General features: G+C 38.8%; 1 protein-coding gene across 1 annotated transcript in view; it reads left to right on the forward strand.

The window, feature by feature from the left end:
- LOC125231617 (calcium-transporting ATPase type 2C member 1) overlaps positions 1-22,053 on the forward strand; it is a 96,736-nt gene that overhangs the window by 51,944 nt on the left and 22,739 nt on the right. The window contains 9 exon segments of the mRNA XM_048137082.1: positions 1,694-1,850; positions 2,458-2,716; positions 5,225-5,462; positions 5,684-5,815; positions 6,945-7,111; positions 8,983-9,128; positions 13,670-13,872; positions 14,376-14,555; positions 17,803-17,988. Of these exon segments, the coding sequence (XP_047993039.1) occupies positions 1,694-1,850; positions 2,458-2,716; positions 5,225-5,462; positions 5,684-5,815; positions 6,945-7,111; positions 8,983-9,128; positions 13,670-13,872; positions 14,376-14,555; positions 17,803-17,988 (1,668 nt within the window).

Here is a 22,053-nt window from a genome sequence, read left to right on the forward strand (position 1 = left end):
TGGATTTCTATCACAGAATAGTCCTATTCCCATGGAAAGCCACATACGCCATGAAAATCCCAAAAATGTTCAAGACACACACATTCATTTGCCTCCCGAAAATAATTTCACGGTATGTTTCGCACATGTGTTACGGTACAGGAAAACGAGCGACTAATATAAAGCTATGTTTGCTTTCAGTTGCCTCGACGTACACGAGAGCAAGTGAAACAGGTCCTTGTCTGTGGAAGGAATACTACAGAATCACCCGTTTCGGTTGCTCTGGGGTGTATTTGTCTTTTGTAGAGCGCTCGGTGAAATGTTCCCTTGTTTACGTACATATTTGTATATAAAACAGTGTGTAGTATAGTATGGGAGCACAAAAAGGGGTAGCTCATAGCCGTGATGTGTGAAATGAGAAGTTATGACCAAATACCGTGTATACTGCAGTATTCATTTTTAGGAGTGCTTTATAGACACGGTTTTTAGGTCGCGAAATGAGAACAGTTTACAAGGTTTTTTTTTAATTATTATTATTATAAATGGGCTTAGGCCCTCCGCTCACGAGGCTACTCTCAAGCGACGCGATTGCAATGCAATTCATGGTTGCATACTGGTATGCTACTCGTTTCCGCACACAGTGCTACGCAACTGAGACGATTTTTATCATTTGCAGTGCAACATTCGTGCGTACAAGATGATGAAACACGATGAATTTTGAATCGTGACGTTATTTATCACTCACCCCTTCACAGTTTGTAGTAGGTTAATGTAATGACAGTCGCGTGCGACTGGTAGCATACGGGTCGTAGACGCGTCTCGTCGTGTGCGGAGCGACGTTAATTTGTATGCAGGCTACTCACGAGCGACGCGTATCATACGCGTATGAGACGAAAGTCGCTTGAGAGTAGCCTCGTGAGCGGAGGGCCTTACTCTTGACCACAGACTAGCCAAAGGCAAAGACGTGGCCTACTTAATCAGTACCTAGAGTAACATCATTTAATAATTGATTAAACTTAGCTTAAGGAAATGTTTGCTATATACCCTTATAGGGTCCATGAGAGACTGCATGTACTACCAGTACTACCTAATTGTAACATCTTTTGTATATTTACCATGGTGCAATAAATATTGATAGATTGATACTTTTTTACACCCGACCATTACTTTTTTTCTGAATAAAGTGCGACATGTCTGATGTGGTCGTAAAGCGGGTACCTGAAAAGCCTTACCTTCAAAGCCTCGTCATGTTTATATAGAAAACGCATTGGGTACTCTGTGGAGAAAAGTCTGGCAGAAAAAAATTGGCATAAAGTTCATTCATGTAAATAATTTCTTACTAACTTCTGCGTGACGATGATTTATGAAAACCTGAATTATATTTATTTTCTTCCTTTACGATTCGAATTATCTTGATACCAAATTTCACCTCAAACACATGTGCTTTAGCTTAGAGAGGTAACAATCAAAGCAGTTACTTTTGGATTTATATAGCATTACTAACTAGCTTTTTCCCTTTTGCCAATTGAGGGAGGTGGGGGGTTAGGAAGAGACAAATAGTAGTCTATGTCACTCTCCATCCCTTCAACTATCTCCACTTAATTCTTCAATTCGTCGCTCCGTTTTGCCGTGAAAGACGGACAAACAGACACACACACTTTCCCATTTATAATATTAGTATGGATTATAATAACGCTCTTTTCATTGTTCACAGGTTCCGCCGTAGTAAGCATCATCATGCGTCAGTACGACGACGCGATTTCCATCACAGTCGCCATCATGATAGTGGTCACCGTCGCCTTCGTCCAAGAATATCGCTCCGAGAAGTCGCTGGAAGAACTTAATAAACTCGTCCCGCCTACTTGTAACTGGTAATTTTATTTTTTTGAATACCACGTTAGCACAGTATAAGGACGACTCAATAGTCAATCTCCGACACGATTCGTACTGACGCGACCGGCATCCTCGGTTCCGCATGTACTCGCTGCACCTCGCTGCGCTGCGTGCGCGCTACTCAAGGACAAGCCGCGCGGCGCAACATTTGTTAGAAGAGTTATTACTGGTTTTATACTGTGACGTCAGTGGCAAACAAGCATACGGTCCGCCTGGTGGAAAGCGGTCACCGTAACCTATGGATACCTGCAACTCGAGGGTAGTCACATGCGCGTTGCCGACCCATTAAAAACTTGTACACTCCTTTTCTGTGCCGACGACTCAAAGGACAATAGACGGAACAAATTACTTCCGTAAGTCCTCCCGTCGTCAACATACCGCACCCTCGTTTACCTATCAAGCGCTCGTACTAAAGTATCTCTATCATTAAGAACATAATATCGTTCTTTCTACTTGTGACTTTCAATTTAAACTCTTGAGTGCTAATATGCAATAAAATTCGATTCACAAGTATGCCTCCAAAATCTCGGCCCAGATTAGACAACCTTCAACTTTTTATTAAACTTCATATAATTCTCCTTACAGCCTCCGTGAAGGCAGCATCGAACATTTCCTCGCCCGAAACCTTGTTCCCGGCGACATAGTGCATCTGAACGTCGGCGATCGAGTCCCAGCCGACTTACGTCTATTCGACTCCACGGACTTGGCTATAGATGAAAGTTCCTTTACGGGGGAGACGGAGCCAGCGGTTAAGAATATATTGCCGAATAAGGCTGCTGCTGGGAGGGTCAATAAGGATAATATAGCGTTTATGGGGACGCTGGTGCGCTGTGGAAATGCCAAGGTTAGTAATACTCTACGTATTTGGCTATAGATGAAAGTTCCTTTACTAGGGAGACGGACCGGTGGTTAAGAATATATTGCCGAATAAGGCTGCTGCTGGGAGGGTTAATAAGGATAATATAGCGTTTATGGGGACGCTTGTGCGCTGTGGAAACGCTAAGGTTAGTAATACTCTACGGATTGTTTTGCTATAGAAAAACACACATTTCAAAAATATAAAGTGACGGAAGAGGCAGTATACGTTTGGATTGAAACAAAGACTTACAAGGCGCTAAAAATTCTGCTCCGCATAGAGTTCGGATACATTTTTTTGTAATTTAAATATAATATCTGCGTCTACTGAGTTACCCCATAGTATGAGCCCGTATCGCAATATGGATGCCACATAACCATGGTATGCGGTAAGAGCTGCTTCCTCCGAAACTACATTTCGCACGCGATTTAGAACATATACAAAGCGATCCAGCCGTATACGCAGGTCATCTATATGAGCTTTCCAATTACAGAAACTGTCCAATGTTATACCTAAGAATTTAGCTGCCTCTACTTCTTCAATTATAGTGTCATTATAGGTTACCTTCAAATTCATTTTCTTACTTTTGCATGTTAAAAATTGTATCACTTTGGTTTTGTTTAAATTAATGTTAAGGTCATTGATTTCTAGCCATATTATTATGTCTCTTATTGCGTCGTTTATATCATCATTAAAGGTCATAGTGTCGTTACATTTTACGAGTAAGGTAGTATCGTCGGCGAATAAGATACACTCCTGTTTTGTAGCATTGGGTAGGTCGTTAATGTAAAGCAGAAACAACAGTGGACCTAGTATACTTCCTTGCGGTACTCCTGTCGACTTTTTTCTATAACATGACCTAAAAGTTGTTTTATTGTTACCAATTATTCTCGTAGTTTCCATACACTGCTGGCGGTTACTAAGATAACTATTAAGCCATTCATGAGCAATTCCTCTTATGCCATATTTCCATAATTTATTTAAAAGTATTTTATGATTTACGAAATCAAATGCTTTAGTCATATCTAACAGTATTGCGACTACAGGAACATTACTGTCCAAGTTTTCTATTACAGATTTCACTAATTGAAAGCATGCCTTAGTAGTAGAACTGTTTTTCCGAAACCCATATTGCTCATTTTTTTATATCTGATATTTTAATAAAAAGCTACATATTTTGTTATGCATTAGGTACCTTGTCGAATATTTTCGAGAAAACCGGTATTAGAGTGATAGGTCTATAATTGGTAACGTCGTGTTTGTTCCCCTTTTTATGTAATGGTTTTACCACTGAGTATTTGAGTCTTTTTGGAAAAATACCCTGTGTAAATGAGAGATTTATGATGTGACATAAAGGTGTTGAAATACTTGTAGCACATAATTTAAGGACTTTAGTGCATATGTCGTCGTAACCTGTAGAGTTTGTATTACGTAAATTTTGTATAACTTTTATAATGTCTAAATTATTTACTGGTGTAAGAAACATACTGTGTTCGATTTGGGGTATATTGTTGGCCTGACGACTTACTCGCTGTTGTGATTGATGTGTGATATTTATGAAGTAGTCATTCATTTTGTCAGCTATATCTTGAGGATCATTAAAAGCGTCAGAACCGATCACTATTTTTGACGACCGGTCTGGCGCAGTCGGTAGTGACCCTGCCTGCTGCGCCGCGGTCCCGGGTTCGAATCTCGGTAAGGGCATTTATTTGTGTGATGAGCACAGATATTTGTTCCTGAGTCATGGATGTTTTCTATGTATATAAGTATTTGTATATTATATATATCGTTGTCTGAGTACCCACAACACAAGCCTTCTTGAGCTTACCGTGGGCCTCAGTCAATCTGTGTAAGAATGTCCTGTAATATTTATTTATTTATTTATATCTCTTGATCCATTGGCACTGCTTTACAATTGTCTTTTATAATTAGCCAGGATGCTTTACATTTGTTATTAAATTTATTAATGAATCGACTATTTGTAATCTGTCGTGCTTTATAGAGACACTTTTTTTAAATTTTGATATAATTTTTATAGTGATTTAAAAACCCGTTCTTGTGCGTCGTCCGAGATGCTATCCTGTATAATTTTCTTTTGTTTAAACAGCTGACTTTTATTCCCTTTGTAAGCCACTTATTTTTTATAGGTTTGGCGACTCTTTTTATTTTAAGAATAGGAAAGCAAAGATTATAAAACACCATGAAAAGATAAATAGACGAAAGTTCCTTTACTGTAGAGACGGAACCCTCGGTCAAGAATATTCTACCGAATAAGGCTGCTGGTTGGGAGAATTAGGCTTAAGTTTTGGCTTCATAAGGGCTTTAGATATATTGCACTTTACTAAAAAAAACCGAGCAAGCACTAATGACTACTACTGAATAAAATAATGCTGCGACTGCAATAGTAAAAGATTTATATAGTTTACTGAAAATTTGAAGAATGTTAACGTATCTCGTTGCTATTTCTCGTATTCAAGATTTTTTTATCATTTTCAGGGCATAGTGGTGAGCACAGGCGAACGCTCCGAATTCGGCGACATTTTCCGCATGATGCAAGCAGAAGAGGCCCCAAAAACCCCCCTGCAGAAGTCCATGGACACCCTGGGGGCCCAGCTGTCTCTGTATTCCTTCTGTATCATTGGTTTCATCATGGTAGCTGGCTGGCTGCAGGGAAAGGCTCTCCAGGAGATGTTTACTATCAGTGTCAGTTTGGCAGTTGCTGCAATTCCTGAGGGTGAGTTTTTGACTCAAAAACTTAATGTTTAAGGGATTTTCTGTACAAAAGTCCATGGATACTCTAGTATCCAGCCATTTTCAGTACAAAAGTCCATGGATACTCTGGTATCCAGCGGTGGTATCTGTACTCCTTTTGTATCATTGGAAAAAAACTTTCTTTGTATAAGCTTTATGTACTTTCAATAGGCAATTCTAAAAGACTCATCTTCCATATTTCAGGGCTACCAATCGTGGTGACCGTGACACTTGCGTTGGGCGTAATGCGCATGGCGAAACGCAACGCGATTGTGAAGAAACTACCTACCGTCGAGACACTTGGCTGCGTCAATGTTATCTGCAGTGATAAGACTGGTTCGTATTCAACATTACTTTTTAAACCCCGACTAGGCTTGGGACTTTTGGATGATCGCTATGGTTCTGGCATCCGCAGAGTCGCCATTATGTTAAAAAAAATTTTTCGAAGTCAAAGTTAAAGCCTGAAAATAAAACATGTTAGATGTCATGATACGTATACCTATAACAATATGCAATTAATTTTATCACAAATCTATTACACATACGTGTCGAAGTTCACAGTTGACGCGATATGCATAATATATACTATATACGTACCTACGATTTACTTTACTATGCATCCTCTTCACAGAACTTAATTTAGATTAAGAAACAAATTCATATATTTGTATAGGGGCCGAGCGTGTCAAATTTTGTACTGAAGTTTATTCTTGCCTGTAATTTTAAATATGTCTCAGGCTCTTGATTGTTCATAATTTTTGTGTTGTTGCAATTGAATATCACGTAACGAGGCATTTTTTATGTTTTGGTTGACTTCAACTTACAAAAATTGACGCCCGAAAGCTGCGAGTAAAGACGGACAACTCAGTGGATTTCACTGGGTTCATTTGACACGCTAAGTAGATACGTTTGCTTGATCTATGGTATATATATGACATCTGTGATCCTCTTTGATACTTGTGTTTTTTTTGACTGACTACACACATCTATTTCAAATGAAAATAAAAACACTTGAGTAATAAGTTGTCAGTTCAGATGAAATATCGTTTACGTAATTTGTAACAAAATTTTAAAATGAATAATTTTACGACTTGCGAAATTAAATCCTGGCTAGAGCCGTATTAGGAATTAAAATATGATGAAGAAAAGTGTAGTATATTTTACTATTAAATTTATGTGATGTTCATTTCAAAGCCGGAAAAAAAGTATTTATTGCTAACCATATTAAAAGTGTATCCCATCAAAAAAAAGTGTGGTTAATATAGCTTGTTGTTAAATTGGATAGAGATATTGTTGTTAGATATTTTATTTCCAGGCTTTGACTTTGACTTCGAAAAATTTTTTTTAACATAATGGCCAGAACAGAACCATAGCGAGCATCCAAAAGTCCCAAGCCTACCCCCGACATACCTCGGACACTATCAAATATACGAAAGAGGCGTGATTTCTCTCATGTGATTTCCAGGGACCCTGACGAAGAACGAGATGACAGTGACCTGCATGTCGACATCTGGCGGGCACATCGCGGAGGTGCGCGGCGCCGGGTACAACGCGCGCGGCGACATCCAGCTGCGCGCGTACAAGGGCCGCGACACCGACGTCGCTAACGCAGCGCTGCGGGCCATGCTCGAGGTGAAACCAATGCTTAAACAATTTTTCGAATTCACGTTCTTTGATGCGCCATTTTGGAACGCTGCAACGCGATTGGCTGATGACTTCACGCGCGCGATTGGCCGGATAGACTAAGTTCGTGGCGTTCGTGCGTCTTTGTGGAACTGTAATGTGATTGGTTGATGAGTTCACGCGCGCGATTGGTCGGATAGACTAGGTTCGTGGCGTTCGTGCGTCTTTGTGGAACTGTAATGTGATTGGTTGATGAGTTCACGCGTGCGATTGGCCGGATAGACAAGGTTTGTGGCGTTCGTGCGTCTTTGTGGAACTGTAATGTGATTGGTTGATGAGTTCACGCGTGCGATTGGCCGGATAGACAAGGTTTGTGGCGTTCGTGCGTCTTTGTGGAACTGTAATGTGATTGGTTGATGAGTTCACGCGCGCGATTGGTCGGATAGACTAGGTTCGTGGCGTTCGTGCGTCTTTGTGGAACTGTAATGTGATTGGTTGATGAGTTCACGCGTGCGATTGGCCGGATAGACAAGGTTTGTGGCGTTCGTGCGTCTTTGTGGAACTGTAATGTGATTGGTTGATGAGTTCACGCGCGCAATTGGCCGGATAGACAAGGTTTGTGGCGTTCGTGCGTCTTTGTGGAACTGTAATGTGATTGGTTGATGAGTTCACGCGTGCGATTGGCCGGATAGACAAGGTTTGTGGCGTTCGTGCGTCTTTGTGGAACTGTAATGTGATTGGTTGATGAGTTCACGCGTGCGATTGGCCGGATAGACTAGGTTCGTGGCGTTCGTGCGTCTTTGTGGAACTGTAATGTGATTGGTTGATGAGTTCACGCGTGCGATTGGCCGGATAGACAAGGTTTGTGGCGTTCGTGCGTCTTTGTGGAACTGTAATGTGATTGGTTGATGAGTTCACGCGTGCGATTGGCCGGATAGACTAGGTTTGTGGCGTTCGTGCGTCTTTGTGGAACTGTAATGTGATTGGTTGATGAGTTCACGCGTGCGATTGGCCGGATAGACAAGGTTTGTGGCGTTCGTGCGTCTTTGTGGAACTGTAATGTGATTGGTTGATGAGTTCACGCGTGCGATTGGTCGGATATTACCCTCATCTGGCAGAATAATTTTGGCCAGAAACACACTTCGCATAACATGTTTCGCAGAAACACTTTCGATCGAATGGTAATTTTGCAGAAAAATTAGTTGGCATTATTACTACCACGCATACGACACATTTGGCAGAATATTGTTTAACAGAACATTACTTTGGTGTGGCATAATTTTATGAACCATAATAATTGTATAGCATTAGTATGCTATCAAAACGAAACACCAACACGCCATCAAAAAGAAAATACTGACCCAGAGCCACCGTTAGGTACGGCGACGAGCGAAGCGAGGAGGAGTGTTAGGTATCTTGCATCCCTAACACATCCGACTCGCTATGAAATAGCAAATTACAAGTTTATGCCGCCTAAATATTATGCACAAATATTATCTGCGATAGTACTATTCGACTAGAAGACTATTTTATGTTCATCAACATTATGACAACAAACGGTTCGGTATTATAAAAATCTGCGAAATGATTAATGCCAAAGCATATTTTGCGTAACGTGTTTCTGCCAAACGTGACTTCTGCCAATAACTAGCAGTGTCTGCGAGACAATAGTGAACCGACTGTAGGTTTGATTATGACCATAAAGAACTTCCTGTTGATTTTCGTTACGGTTAAGTAAATCTTTCCTAGCATATTGGAGAAAAGACAAATTGAAATTAAAACTTCATTGGTTTTCTCAAATTATATTGTTTCTTGGTCGATTAATAAAAACACACTGTATTCCATAACTATAAAATTAAATTGAAATATTTTCATTCCAGGTTGGCGTCCTATGCAACAACGCCGTGATTCGCGACGAAACTCTATACGGGCAGCCCACAGAGGGCGCTTTACTCGCCGCCGCCATGAAAAACGGGATGGATGACATCAGAGAACAGTACACCAGGCTTCATGAGATACCATTCAGGTACTGATTTATATAGACGATAGATGGCGTTGGTGATCATACTGGCGATATTTGAAAGTATATAGATAGACGATAGAGGGCGTTTTACTCGCCATCGCCATGAAAAACGGGATGGATGACGTCAGAGGTCAGAGAACAGTATACTAGGTTTAAGTTTAGAGGTTGTTATGATAGATGGCGCTAGTAGCACAGTATAATAAAGAGTACTATTGTAAAAATGAAATAAGATGTCATATATTAAAGAAAAAATGACGCTAATATTAATAGTTATTGTTTTTTTTGACAAAATAATTTGATTTGTTCCTACAGTTGCGTATAGATGGCAGCACCAGTCTCTCGAGGTATATCGTAGACCTGTAAAGGTTTCGTATAGGTGCAAGCACCAACTGCTTGCCCTTATGGCCGCTGTACACATGGGGCCAACGGTTGCTCCAGCCCTTGGTGGCCACATGTGTACAGCGGCCTTTAGAGTTGGTCAAAGACGCCTAGTCTTACAATGATGGCATGTAGAAAATAAATTTAGCCGGGTTCCGCTGTGACGGGGTGGCCTAGGGGTTCATGGCGTTAGCCCGGATTGCTAAAGACGCCGGTTCGAATCCGGCCTTCCCCACTGGTGGTGTCCGTCATTTTTTATTTAATATAATATGACATCTTATTTCGATTTTTAATTTATTCACACCCTGCTTTTGTTCAATTCCGTTAACTTTAAGGGAAGGTTCTTTAGATCAAATACAAATTAGCTTCTCTAAGAAACTAGGGTCTTAACTCCTATGGTTATCGAGTTATTAAAAAAATAAAGATAATTACTGAACACTTGTGTGACAGCCTTTACCAATTTCTAATGTTATTTGTTTTGACATGTGCCGTCAATCACTTGACACGAACTTGAATGTTATTCTTAAGGGTCTCTCACACTAATAAATTCATTTATTATGACGAAAAAATTTTTTTGCGAATTTAACTGCTATACAGGGTGGTTCCTAACTAATCCTAACTTCCTATTAATGAACCTAGCTACGTGTCGAATTTAACGGAAAACAAAAAAAAACGCGATTTTCAGTTATTCCCACAAAGAAGGATCATTTCGACCTATCCCCATTGGAGTTCAGAGATGCACTTTCAATACATTACCATAGATCACCAAACGCTATGCCACAGACGTGCGACGGTTGTGGTAACAACCATTTCAACATCGATCATGCACTCTGTTGTAAAACCGGCGGCCTTATCACACGGCGTCATAACGAGATAAGGGATCTATTCTGCGAACTCTGCCAATACGCTTGGGGCAATGTAACAAAAGAACCAATAATAGCTGAAAACGACTGCGGCCTACGTGCAGACCTTTCTTGCCGTGGGGTATGGGATGCTCAGAGGGAGGCGTTATTTGACATCCGTGTTGTTGACACCGACGCTCCTTCTTATATCTCAAGACCCGTATCTTCCATCCTTAAATGAGCCGAAGATGAAAAACATAGAAAATATAATAATGCCTGTGAATTACGACATGCAACTTTCACCCCACTCGTAACATCGGTCGACGGTGTCTTTGCTCCGCAAATGTCTTCCTTCATTAAACATATGGCAGAAACCATATCTGAACGCTGGAATCGCTCCTTGAGTACCATCCTAGGCTGGCTTCGAGCGAGAATTAATGTCGCAGTAATACGCGCTACAAGTATGTGCATTCGAGGCACTCGCCACCGCTTCAAGCCCGCTGCCAGATGGCTTGGTTTCGACGATGGTGCTGCCCTCCCCCACGTTGGCTAACACTTTTTCCGGAACTTTTTTCTAATTTCAAATTATTTAATGTATCGTAATGTACTATTGTATATTTCAGCATTGGTCCCATAATAAATAATGTATATTCCATGTCAAAAAAACGCGATGTATAGTAGTGTGACTACTTAAAAACACAAATCAAAATATTTGTTAAAAATAATTAGATTTGTTCCCACACTTGAGTGCTATTGTGCTCCCGCTCCCGCAGTGAGCGCGTCAACAACGCGCCCAGTCGGCCTGCCTCATCTCACTCATATACTCTGTCAACCAAGTCTGTCAGTAAATAAGAACAAAGAAAACTGTATGCATCCTTTTCTTTAGGGTGCTGGAGAAAAGGATACCTAGGGTTGTAAATAGAAAAAAAACCAAATGTTTTTTTTTCAGAATTATGAAAAAAAACATGAAAAAAAACCGAGCACCTTGGTTTTTTTTTCTAAATATGGTTTTTTTTCAGATGAACAAATAATACGACAATAACGGTTTTTGTGAGTTGTAACGTGTTTCAATAACAATAACGTACATTTTAATTCAGTATACAAACGTTTATTGGGGAATCCCCGATGCGGCGTGTAGCGTGGAGAGGCGGTGGTGTTGCCAACAGTAAATAGTGATAACTACAAACTACAGATTTCGTAAATGTTACTTTTATAAGACCAGAAATTAAAGTTATTTGATTAAATTCGTTTAATAGTTAACATTAAGTCTAAAAAAACCGTATAAAAGTATTAACTATATTGCAAATTTTGAGATTTCGTACTTTAGAAAAAAAACATACTCCAGAAAAAAAACTGTTTTTTTTTCACGGTTTTTTTTCATGTTTTTTTTTCAAGCCAGAAAAAAAACCGTTTTTTTACAACCCTAAGGATACCTATAGTTTTCTTAGTTTACTGACAGACTTGTTTGACAGAGTATACAAGCAAGGTGACTTGCACGAACTTAGACTGTGTGCGTAGGTACGCGCCTCTTTCATATATTTGATAGTCATTATCTGAGGCATGCTGGTACCAAGGGCGAAATTATAGACAACATTCTATACCAAATAACCTTTACTATGGCGTGAAAAAAAAATGGCCAGAAACAATAATATTGTGTACTAAAACGCATATTGCCTAAGTTTGCCGGTAGATGTCGCTGTTCTTAGCAGAAACTGACTAACGGTATGTTCTTTTAGTATATCCTAGTACGGTGCTTCAAGTATTATCTGTGGTTTTACATCTGTTTCAAGACATATTCCTTAATAGTCTCAATATAGTCTCAATAGAGACTAAGACAATTTTTTGCATGACGTTTGTGTTTCGAATACGTCATTTTCATTTATTAAATAAGTTCAAAGACATATCGTCACTACTTTGAAAAAATCTCGTATCTCACGCTGCTCCTCAAAGTTAAAACGCAGTAAGTCTATATGCATTCCATACATACTTACTACAATTTTTTCATTGACAGACGAAGATACAAGTTTTTTTTAAAAGTAGTGACGATATATAACTCCGTACAGACGGATAATGTCTAAGAAAAAACGTACCTCAAAGCCCTAGAGAAAAAGGTACGGTGGCCTAGATGGCGTTACAACTTTGGAGAACACTCGGCTAGATGGCGCTAATATTAATATTTGACATTTTAACACATATCAAGCTAAGAATATGTTCCAAATTGTCAAAACTGAGGTTTAAAAGTTTTAAGCTTGTGTCGAGAGATGGCAGTCTATGCATTGTGATTACATATTTTACTTTGACAGTAACTCTATAATACTCGATCCTATATGGTATTTATCATGCTAGTTCACACAGTCAGTCTTCTTGTACTGAGACTGACTGAAATAGCATGACACGTTCGTACGTTTCCGTAAAAATACGAAATAAAATCTTTTCGCACTGGATCTGTAATGTAGTATGTACCTATATTCATCTAAGTGTTCACTTTTACACATTTATAGAAAATATTGAATTTTTCTGCATATTTTTCGACTTTATAAATTTGTCAATAATTTATTGTATCCACATTTGATGATTTGCGAGGTCCGACGCGGCTTCCGTAGCTCAATTGGTTAAGCGCAATGCACGAAGCGTAAAATTTTCCATATTTTCCTTTAATTTTTGAAAAAAAAAACATTTTTTGCATAAGCTTTTATCGCCGACTGTACCTTTCTTTCAACAGCCATGTACTACTCTCCGAGATGTTTCTAAAACCCATTTCTCCATGGGATACGACGTTTCATGACAGAGTTCCTTTGACCACCTTTCTGCTCCATCATCAGATCAGCTCCATGATACTATAATATTGCATTGTCACGTGATTTACATAATATGTGCAAAATTTCAGCTCAATCGGAAACCGGGAAGTGGGTCAAATTTAGCTTCTACAAGTTCAAGGCAAGTTGAATCATCATCATCCTCCTTGCGTTACCCCGGCATTTGCCACGGCTCATGGGAGCCTGGGGTCCGCTTTGACAACTAATCCCAAGATTTGGCGTAGGCACTAGTTTTACGAAAGCGACTGCCATCTGACCTTCCAACCCGAAGGGTAACTAGAACCTTATTGGAATTAGTCCGGTTTCCTCACGATGTTTTCCTTCACCGAAAAGCGACTGGCAAATATCAAATGACACTTCGCACATAAGTTCCGAAAAACTCATTGGTACGAGCCGGGGTTCGAACCCATGAACTCCGGATTGAAAGTCGGACGCTCTTACCGCTAGGCCACCAGCGCTAAGGCAAGTTGAATAAAAGTTTGTAATAAAAATATTTACATTGTTACAGTTCAGAAACGAAGATGATGGTAGTGAAATGCGCCCCAAAATTCAACGATGGTAAGCTGAAAGAAGAAGTGTTCGTCAAGGGAGCTATAGAGAAGATTTTACCACTCTGCACACAGTATATCGACAGTGCGGGCAACTATTCCCCGGTCACCAAAGAAAAGCAAAATGATTTCATGACAGAGGCTTACAATATTGGCAGAATGGGTAAGTTAAGGAGTTGTTTCGTTATTTTTACTAGTTTCTAACAATCCATTCGGTCGTGTTTTAATTTATCGCCACCCGTTTCGAACTTCCTTTTTTACGCACTTATATCGTAATGTACTATATCAATATTTTTAACCCCCGACGCAAAAACGACGGGGTGTTTGACGTGTCTGTCTGTCCGTCTGTCTGTCTGTCTGTCTGTCTGTCTGTCTGTCTGTCTGTCTGTTTGTTTGTTTGTTTGTCTGTCTGTTTGTTTGTCTGTCTGTGTGTGTGTCTGTCTGTGGCATCGTAGCTCCCGAACGGATGAACCGATTTAGATTTAGTTTTTTTTTGTCTGAAATCTGAGTTAGTCGGGAGTGTTCTTAGCCATGTTTCATGAAAATCGGTCCACTATGTCGCGGTCGGGGGATTTTCCAAAGGTTATTTAACAGTGTCTGTGGCCTCTAAGAGGTATAAATATTTTGTAAATTAATATCAATGTTAAAATTAAAACTTTTTTACAGGTCTTAGAATAATCGCCCTAGCGCGCGGTGCCTCTCTCGACGCTCTCACATACACCGGCGTATGCGGTGTGTGTGACCCGCCACGGCCAACTGTGTGTGACGCCATCGCGACTCTACGTAGGGCTGCTGTCGATGTCAAGATGTTGACGGGAGATGCCAGACCTACTGCTCTAGCTGTTGGTACGTAAATCTTAGCAACTCTCTCTCTTAATTATTTTTAAAATTGGGAATTTTTTTTATATAAATGGGCTTACTCTTGGCCACAGACTAGCCAAAGGCAAAGACGTGGCCTACGATGGAGTGAGCTCGCCCAGAAGATGCCTGTTCACTCTTGATTTGAAGGTTGCCGGGTTATATGAGCTCGGAAATATAGCCGCCGGCAAGGAATTCCACTCCTTGGCAGTGCGCATAAGAAAAGAAGAAGCAAAGCGCTTCGTGCGAATTCGTGGAATATCTACTAAGGATGGAGACCGGCCGTGCTTCTACGGTGGAATAAGCTCGCACCCACGCGTATGACTACATATTACACTGACCTCCAACGTTTCAGGGACGGCGTTGTCCCCGTGGTCTCGGAGAAGACTATATGTAGTCATACGCGATTAAGTCCCGATTTTAAAAATAATTATGTGTAATAATCGTGAAAGTTTAAATCAGTGTCTCTCTCTCTTACTAGCCTCATTTTTTTTTTCAAAGTTTTTTTTTGTAACATGGGTATTTTTTACGCAATTCATACTCAGAATCGCGAGATTTTTCGATCCATTTAGGAGAAAAAAAAATGTCCCAAGATTTCCATACCTTCCATTCCGTTACCACGATCACATCTCGGACACTGGCGATCAAATATATGAAAGAGGCGCGTTCCTAGCACACATTCTAAGTTCGTGTAAGTGAACGCGTACCATGCTTGTATGAGTGAGATATGACAGGTCGAATGTTCGCGTTTTTGTCAGGCGGTAACTGTGAGGTAACCGAGAGGGGGTGGGCGGCACTTTCAGTGGGGAGCGAGACTGGCCATACTGTACGATAGTACTCTTTATTATACTGTGCTGCCATACAAAATGTATGAAAAATGGTAACGGAATGGGAAAAAGACCTTGGGTCACTTTCTTCTCCTATTAGGATTGAAAGAGCCCGCGATTCTGAGTGGAACCCACATATAAATTTCTAAATTAGTAAGGCGGCGGAATTGAAAAAAGTCGTCTAGTTTTGAAGTTGATGTGACTGGAGAGTATACTGCTGACAAGAGGTATCGTTGTGATCGGTAGACTTTACTGAGTACGAAATAATGACTTGTCGCATTCTCAGACTGTGGGGGGGTTAACTATGACGTCACAAAGTTCGCTGTCCCGGGTTTCAATTTTTTGCCAATTTGTCTAGAACCCCTTATCCAATTTTGAAAAATGAGGTGTCGATTGAAAGCGTATAACATGCTGATTAAGATTTATTATATGTGAAAAGTATAGTTTTGTTAGTTATTTTTTAATTAATAATAATGCAAAAAATACTTTTTTTTTTACTCTCTTTTTTGATTTTTGTGACCTAAAAAGGCAATGAAAACGGCCACTTAGCTAAAAAATATGTTATATAAATCATTTAACTACATTATTAAGCTGTCTGTTGCTTTTTAAATTTCTACGATCGGATAATAAATAAGCAAACTACAACCACATACCTGTAGGCGGGGAGTACCGCTTGACACGCGTTCCCATACATTCGGCGTCTACCAAATTACACCTCGCGCAAAATTCGTTTCAAGCAGATATACCTCTAATCTTATTCATCGTAACCTATCAATATTGGTATCTTTTGAAAGTACAATTAAAGTACTTTAAGAAACTATGTCAATCATTTTCTTAAAATCAATAATCGCCAGTCTGCGGTGGTTACAAAGGAAAAAAGTGGTTATGCAATTTGACTGGTTTCCTAGGTTTGATACCCTAGACGAGTTTAAAAGGGGAGGTAAAGGTGACATATGGGTTGTTCTCTGGCCTAAAAGCTATACAGAGGGTCAGGGAGAAAAAAACTAGGGTTTAAGTTTAGTTTTAAGTTATTTTTTCTTTTATTTGTTGATTTTATTGTGTTTAATTTTTTTGTAATTTTATCAAGGATACACATTGGTTTCTTTTGCTGAAAATTCCCTTTTTTATGAGAAATGTTATGAATTTCATGGCATTTTCCGATAGAGACTAAAATTAACTTTCAAATAAGGCCACATAGTCATACTGATACATAGTCATACCCTTAATATTATATAAGTAAAAGTATGACTATGTGGCCTACTGATACATAGTCATACCCTTAATATTATATAAGTAAAAGTATGACTATGTGGCCTTATTTGAAAGTTAATTTTAGTCTCTATCGGAAAAAGCCATAAAATTCATAACATTTCTCATAAAAAAGGCAACTTTTAGCAAAAGAAACCAACGTGTATCCTTGATAAAATTACAAAAAAATTAAACACAATAAAATCAACAAATAAAGGAAAAATAACTAAAACTAAACTTAAACCCTAGTTTTTTCTCCCCTGACCTTCTCTGTAGCTTTTAGGCCAGAGAACAACCCATATGTCACCTTTACCTCCCCTTTTAAACTCGTCTAGGGTATCAAACCTAGGAAACCAGTCAAATTGCATACCCACTTTTTTCCTTTGTAACCACCACAGACTGGCGATTATTGATTAAAAAAAAATGATTGACATTGTTTTTTAAAGTACTTTAATTGTGCTTTCAAATGATATCAATATTGATAGGTTACGATGAATAAGATTAGAGGTATATCTGCTTGAAACGAATTTTGCGCGAGGTGTAATTTGGTAGACGCCGAATGTATGGGAACGCGTGTAAAGCGGTACTCCCCGCCTACAGGTATGTGGTTGTAGTTTGCTCATTTATTATCCGATCGTAGAAATTCAAAAAGCAACAGATAGCTTAATAATGTAGTTAAATGATTTATATAACATATTTTTTAGCTAAGTGGCCGTTTTCATTGCCCTTCTAGACAAATTGGCAAAAAATTGAAACCCGGGACCGCGATCTTTGTGACGTCATAGTTAACCCCCCCACAGTCTGAGAATGCGACAAGTCATTATTTCGTACTCAGTAAAGTCTACCGATCACAACGATACCACTTGTCAGCAGTATACTCTCCTCCAGTCACATCAACTTTTTCCGAGACCCTCTCGCCGCTCTACTAAATCCAACAAAGTGGGGTGGACAACTTTGTATAAAACGGCCCATTTCTGCTGCAACTAAAATACCCTATTATATATGAAATTCTCTTGTGGATTAGTTTTATCCTGCACCAAGCGGAGGTCATGTTTAGCGGAAAAATCTTAATAGCGCGATGTAGGATTTTTCACGCTCGTTACAGCGACATCTAGTGATTCACTAATCGCTCATCCTAACAAAAGCTTGTTTGTTTCCAGCTCAAATGGTCGGCCTCGACGTGTTACACTCCCAGTCTCTCTCTGGTGACCAGTTGGACACAATGTCTGATGACGAACTGGACCGAGTCATCGACTCTGTCAGCGTTTTCTATCGAGTTACTCCCAAACACAAGCTATCGATTGTCAAGTCGCTTCAGAGGCTCGGGAATATTGTTGGGATGACTGGTGAGTGTAAAAAGAAATGTAAGACGTTAAGTAACTAACCTAAACTTAAAAAATTAAAATTTTGAAAAAACCCCCGACCGCGACATAGTGGACCGATTTTCATGAAATATGACTAAGAACACTCCCGACTAAATCAGCTTTCAGAAAAAAAAACTAAATCTAAATCGGTTCATCCGTTCGGGAGCTACGATGCCACAGACAGACACACACACAGACAGACAAACTTATAACACCCCGTCGTTTTTGCGTCGGGGGTTAAAAATTAACTAAGGTACAGCGGGGCAAATCTCGACTGGGGGGCAAATATAACTGGTCCATTTTTTCCATGTTTTACAATAGTCTATGTGCGGATTGGGATACAATGCTAGCGGACCTTTCTTTATTTATAAGCCGTAAATTGACGGACAGGCAGATCTACAAAACTATAATATGGAAGGGTATATATAAAAAAAAAGTAGAACAATAGTCATTTCTTACAAGAGCTTAATCTGCGTAATATAGTGATCCTTGGGTATAAGCGTGATTATAAGAATTATTTATAGGTAATCGCTAAATTCAAGTACCTATAAAAAGTATTAAGAGGGGGTAGAGTAGGGAGAATTTTCAGAATCTGTCAAATTACCCCATTACACACACAAACACCCTTCACTCACACTACCTCAATTTACTGTGAAAGGTCAGTGACCCTTAATTTTTTTCAAGAGTGTTATTTTGAGTTTGTAGTCAACTACTGACCTCCTTTGAGAAATTAAAACTGTAAAAAAGGTAGCATACAAGAAGACAGAGAAAAAATACGCGTCATCTAGCTTTCCTTCTCTGTCCATGTCTCATGTGACTTTAATTTACCTAAATATGTAGATAACGTTCCTTACTCAGTTGATTGTTTACCTAGGTGTATTTCAAATTACTTTGCACTTCATTTTGCGTTACTTTTCTATACTTAGATTAAAAATCGTCAGCCCGCCTATCCCCGCAAACATTTTTCAAAGACGTGTGTGAAGGCCGATACCTCCAGGCAAACAATTATGGTCGCGTGCTAAATGATAAAACATCAGCCCTATCGCTTTATTTGTAAGTGCGATAGGGACGGCCCGATGTTTTATCATTTATCGCGCGACCATGATTGCCCTGCAGGTCTTCAGAGGCCTGAGCTGTGCATTACGTATATGCGGGTTGTATTAAAGACTATCAGATATTTTCTTTATTCTTTTTGGTCGTTAGGTTTTTTTATCATTTAGTTTATACAAAAATAAAGCGTGTGTATAAAATAAAAACCTAATGAATAGAGTACAGCTAGCAGCAGTCAAGTCAGAGACCCAAAGGAAGACAGGGAATATCGACGCATATCTTATCATATCCAATACCGCCATCGCTATCTGCATCAGACTCTTGATCTTACCCAATTTCCTAGTCTCTTCTCTTAATTTCAGTTTCTTGAGTTGAAAATGTTGAAACTCATACTTAGCATTAAATAAAACACAAATACATATAAAAATCACAATATAATTTTAAATTATGGCTTAGGCCCTGTACCAGTTGCAGTCGCCACGTCTGTAAAGCCACTTGTAGTTTCTTTTAAATGGCTAAATACCTAGATGTTATGTCATAAACATCTGTGACGTGACTGAAAATTAAAAAACATCGCTCAGAGATAAGGTTCAAATTAGCATGGCAAAAAATACAACAGTGCAGTCAAAATACCATCAAAATACGAAAAAGCAAATATCAATGTCGCCGTATTTCAGGCAATAAGGGCTGTTTTCTCAAATATGAAAAAATCTCAAAAGCAGAACTTTATTAAGACTTTCTAGGAAAATTATTTTGAACTTGATAGGTAGAACAATTTATAAAAGTTTTACAGAAAAAAATTCTGAACTAAGTTTGTAACTATATGAAAAGCATTTTTATCTCAGATTGCATATTTTAGTATCGTAACGATTTTTCTTTCAAATAAAAAGAGAATTATTAGAAAAGGTTCACGGTGTCTGCCGTAAACTGGGGTTACATTGACCAATTTGGGAATTTAAACTTCTCTAGCTTCTACATTTAATGGGTGTTTTTACCCATTAAATGTAGAAGTTAGAGAAGTATAAATTCCATAATTGGTCAATGTAACGTAACAAAGAAAGAAAAAATGGGACCATCAACTTTTTTAGTCTTTTCCTGCTAAAAATCTAGAAAGGTAACAAAATAATGTACGCAAAAAAAACGATGTTATCAAACTTAAACTGACATTGGGGTTACTTTGATACCCTATGTATTTTTTTAATGGTAATCGAATGTAATCCCTTACAAAAGTATTTTATCTCAAGAAAAGATAAAAAACGGTTCGCAGAGTCAAATATTACAACTCTTTAACGCTATTTTGGGGTTACTTTGATTAAAAATAAAAATTACCATCTTCGAAAAACCACCTTTATTTGCAATTGTTTCAATATTTATCACAAGAAGAGATCAAATTATCAGTCTCAACAAGTACCGTGACATAATCAGACAATAATCAACTATGTGTCATTATGGTCAATGTTACCCCATGCAAGTGATCAAAGACACCCCACATAGTAAATAATTAGTAATAAATGCCTAGTTTGACTTTATGATACAACACTCAATACAATGGTATAGCTAAACACATGTCTGGCAAGCTAATATTCACTGAGAACCTTTTACTTTAATACCCACTACGTTAGTTAAGAAGTTATTTAAACATGAAAAATAGCAACAAACTATGCTTATATTTTGACACGTTATCCGCACTGCCCACGACCATACTTACTTGTTCACTGCGTCAGAGCACCATATAACTATAAAGGTTGGTTTAGGGTTATCATATGTCTAGATTTCGATAAATTTATTTTATTAATACATTACCGACTACTCATAACATATTAGTTCCTTATTTTTTGATAAAATAAATATAATATGCTCGTGACAGGTCAGGTTTTGTTCGTAATCCAAAAAAATCAACCCTAGCACTTTTCTCTATTCACCCCCTTCCCGACCCTATTCACCCCAACGTTAGGGTGAGCGAAAATTACTAAATAAAACGACATATTTTCAAAGACAACCCGAAGTTCACACCGCTGGAAGATTTTTTGTGTAAAAAATTAGCATGGCACATATAAAAAAACTGCTATCGACGTTCAAAAGTCGGTTTTGGCCCTATTCACCACAAATTAAGTTAGTTCATACCCGTTCCGACCCCATGAATCCAAAATCTTCAGAAAACGATGTACTAAGTAGCCCAAAGTACAGCGCCATCTCTAGGTGAATTGGGTTACTAATTTATGCAAACTACTTAAGTCGCAATAGATGTCATTTCATTTAGTATTTTGGAGGTAACTAGTAAAGATAATTTAGTTTTACAATTGTGCGAAAATAGATTCTCATTTGGCCGGATTTTTTAACCGAATTCCAAAATTCAAAAGGTTATAAATGTATAGTTTTTTTTAAATATCACTCCTGGTCCAATTTAATATCCCACAAATATTAACGGCAAACTGATAATGACTTAAGTATTTTTGAAATAATTTTGTGACAAATGTGGGTAGTTTAGTAATTAGGCGCCGATTGATTGTGGGTAGGTTATATTTTCGCTCTCTGCTAATAAATCTTGTATGGAACGGACGTGTTTTCTTTGGTGCCTCTTCATCAGCGCTGATCTTCGGCTGGGAGCATACCTTACAAAATTGAATGCCGAAAAAAAGTTTATCAGCAAAAATTACTTACTTGAAAATAAAGTCATAACCGTTTTCATACTTATGCATTGAAATAGATATCACGCACGAAAGTAAGAACGACAAGGCCTCCTGGTGGCTGAGCCGGGAATCGAACCCGCCATCTCTCTCGCTATACCCTAATCCTCTAAGTGCCACTTGCACCAACGAATATGGAGGGTTAACCTGAGGGTTAACCCACCATTTTACATGGAATTTGACAGTTGACAGCCCACTAACCCTGAGTTAAGTGGTTGGTGCAAAAGGGCCTTAAAGATTCATATACGAGGTGGTCAAAATGTGCCTATCAGAGATAACATACACTAGAGAAATTTCGTCGGGTACCACA

The sequence above is a fragment of the Leguminivora glycinivorella genome, chromosome 12, assembly GCF_023078275.1.
Source record: "Leguminivora glycinivorella isolate SPB_JAAS2020 chromosome 12, LegGlyc_1.1, whole genome shotgun sequence".
Classification (NCBI taxonomy): Eukaryota; Metazoa; Arthropoda; class Insecta; order Lepidoptera; family Tortricidae; genus Leguminivora; species Leguminivora glycinivorella.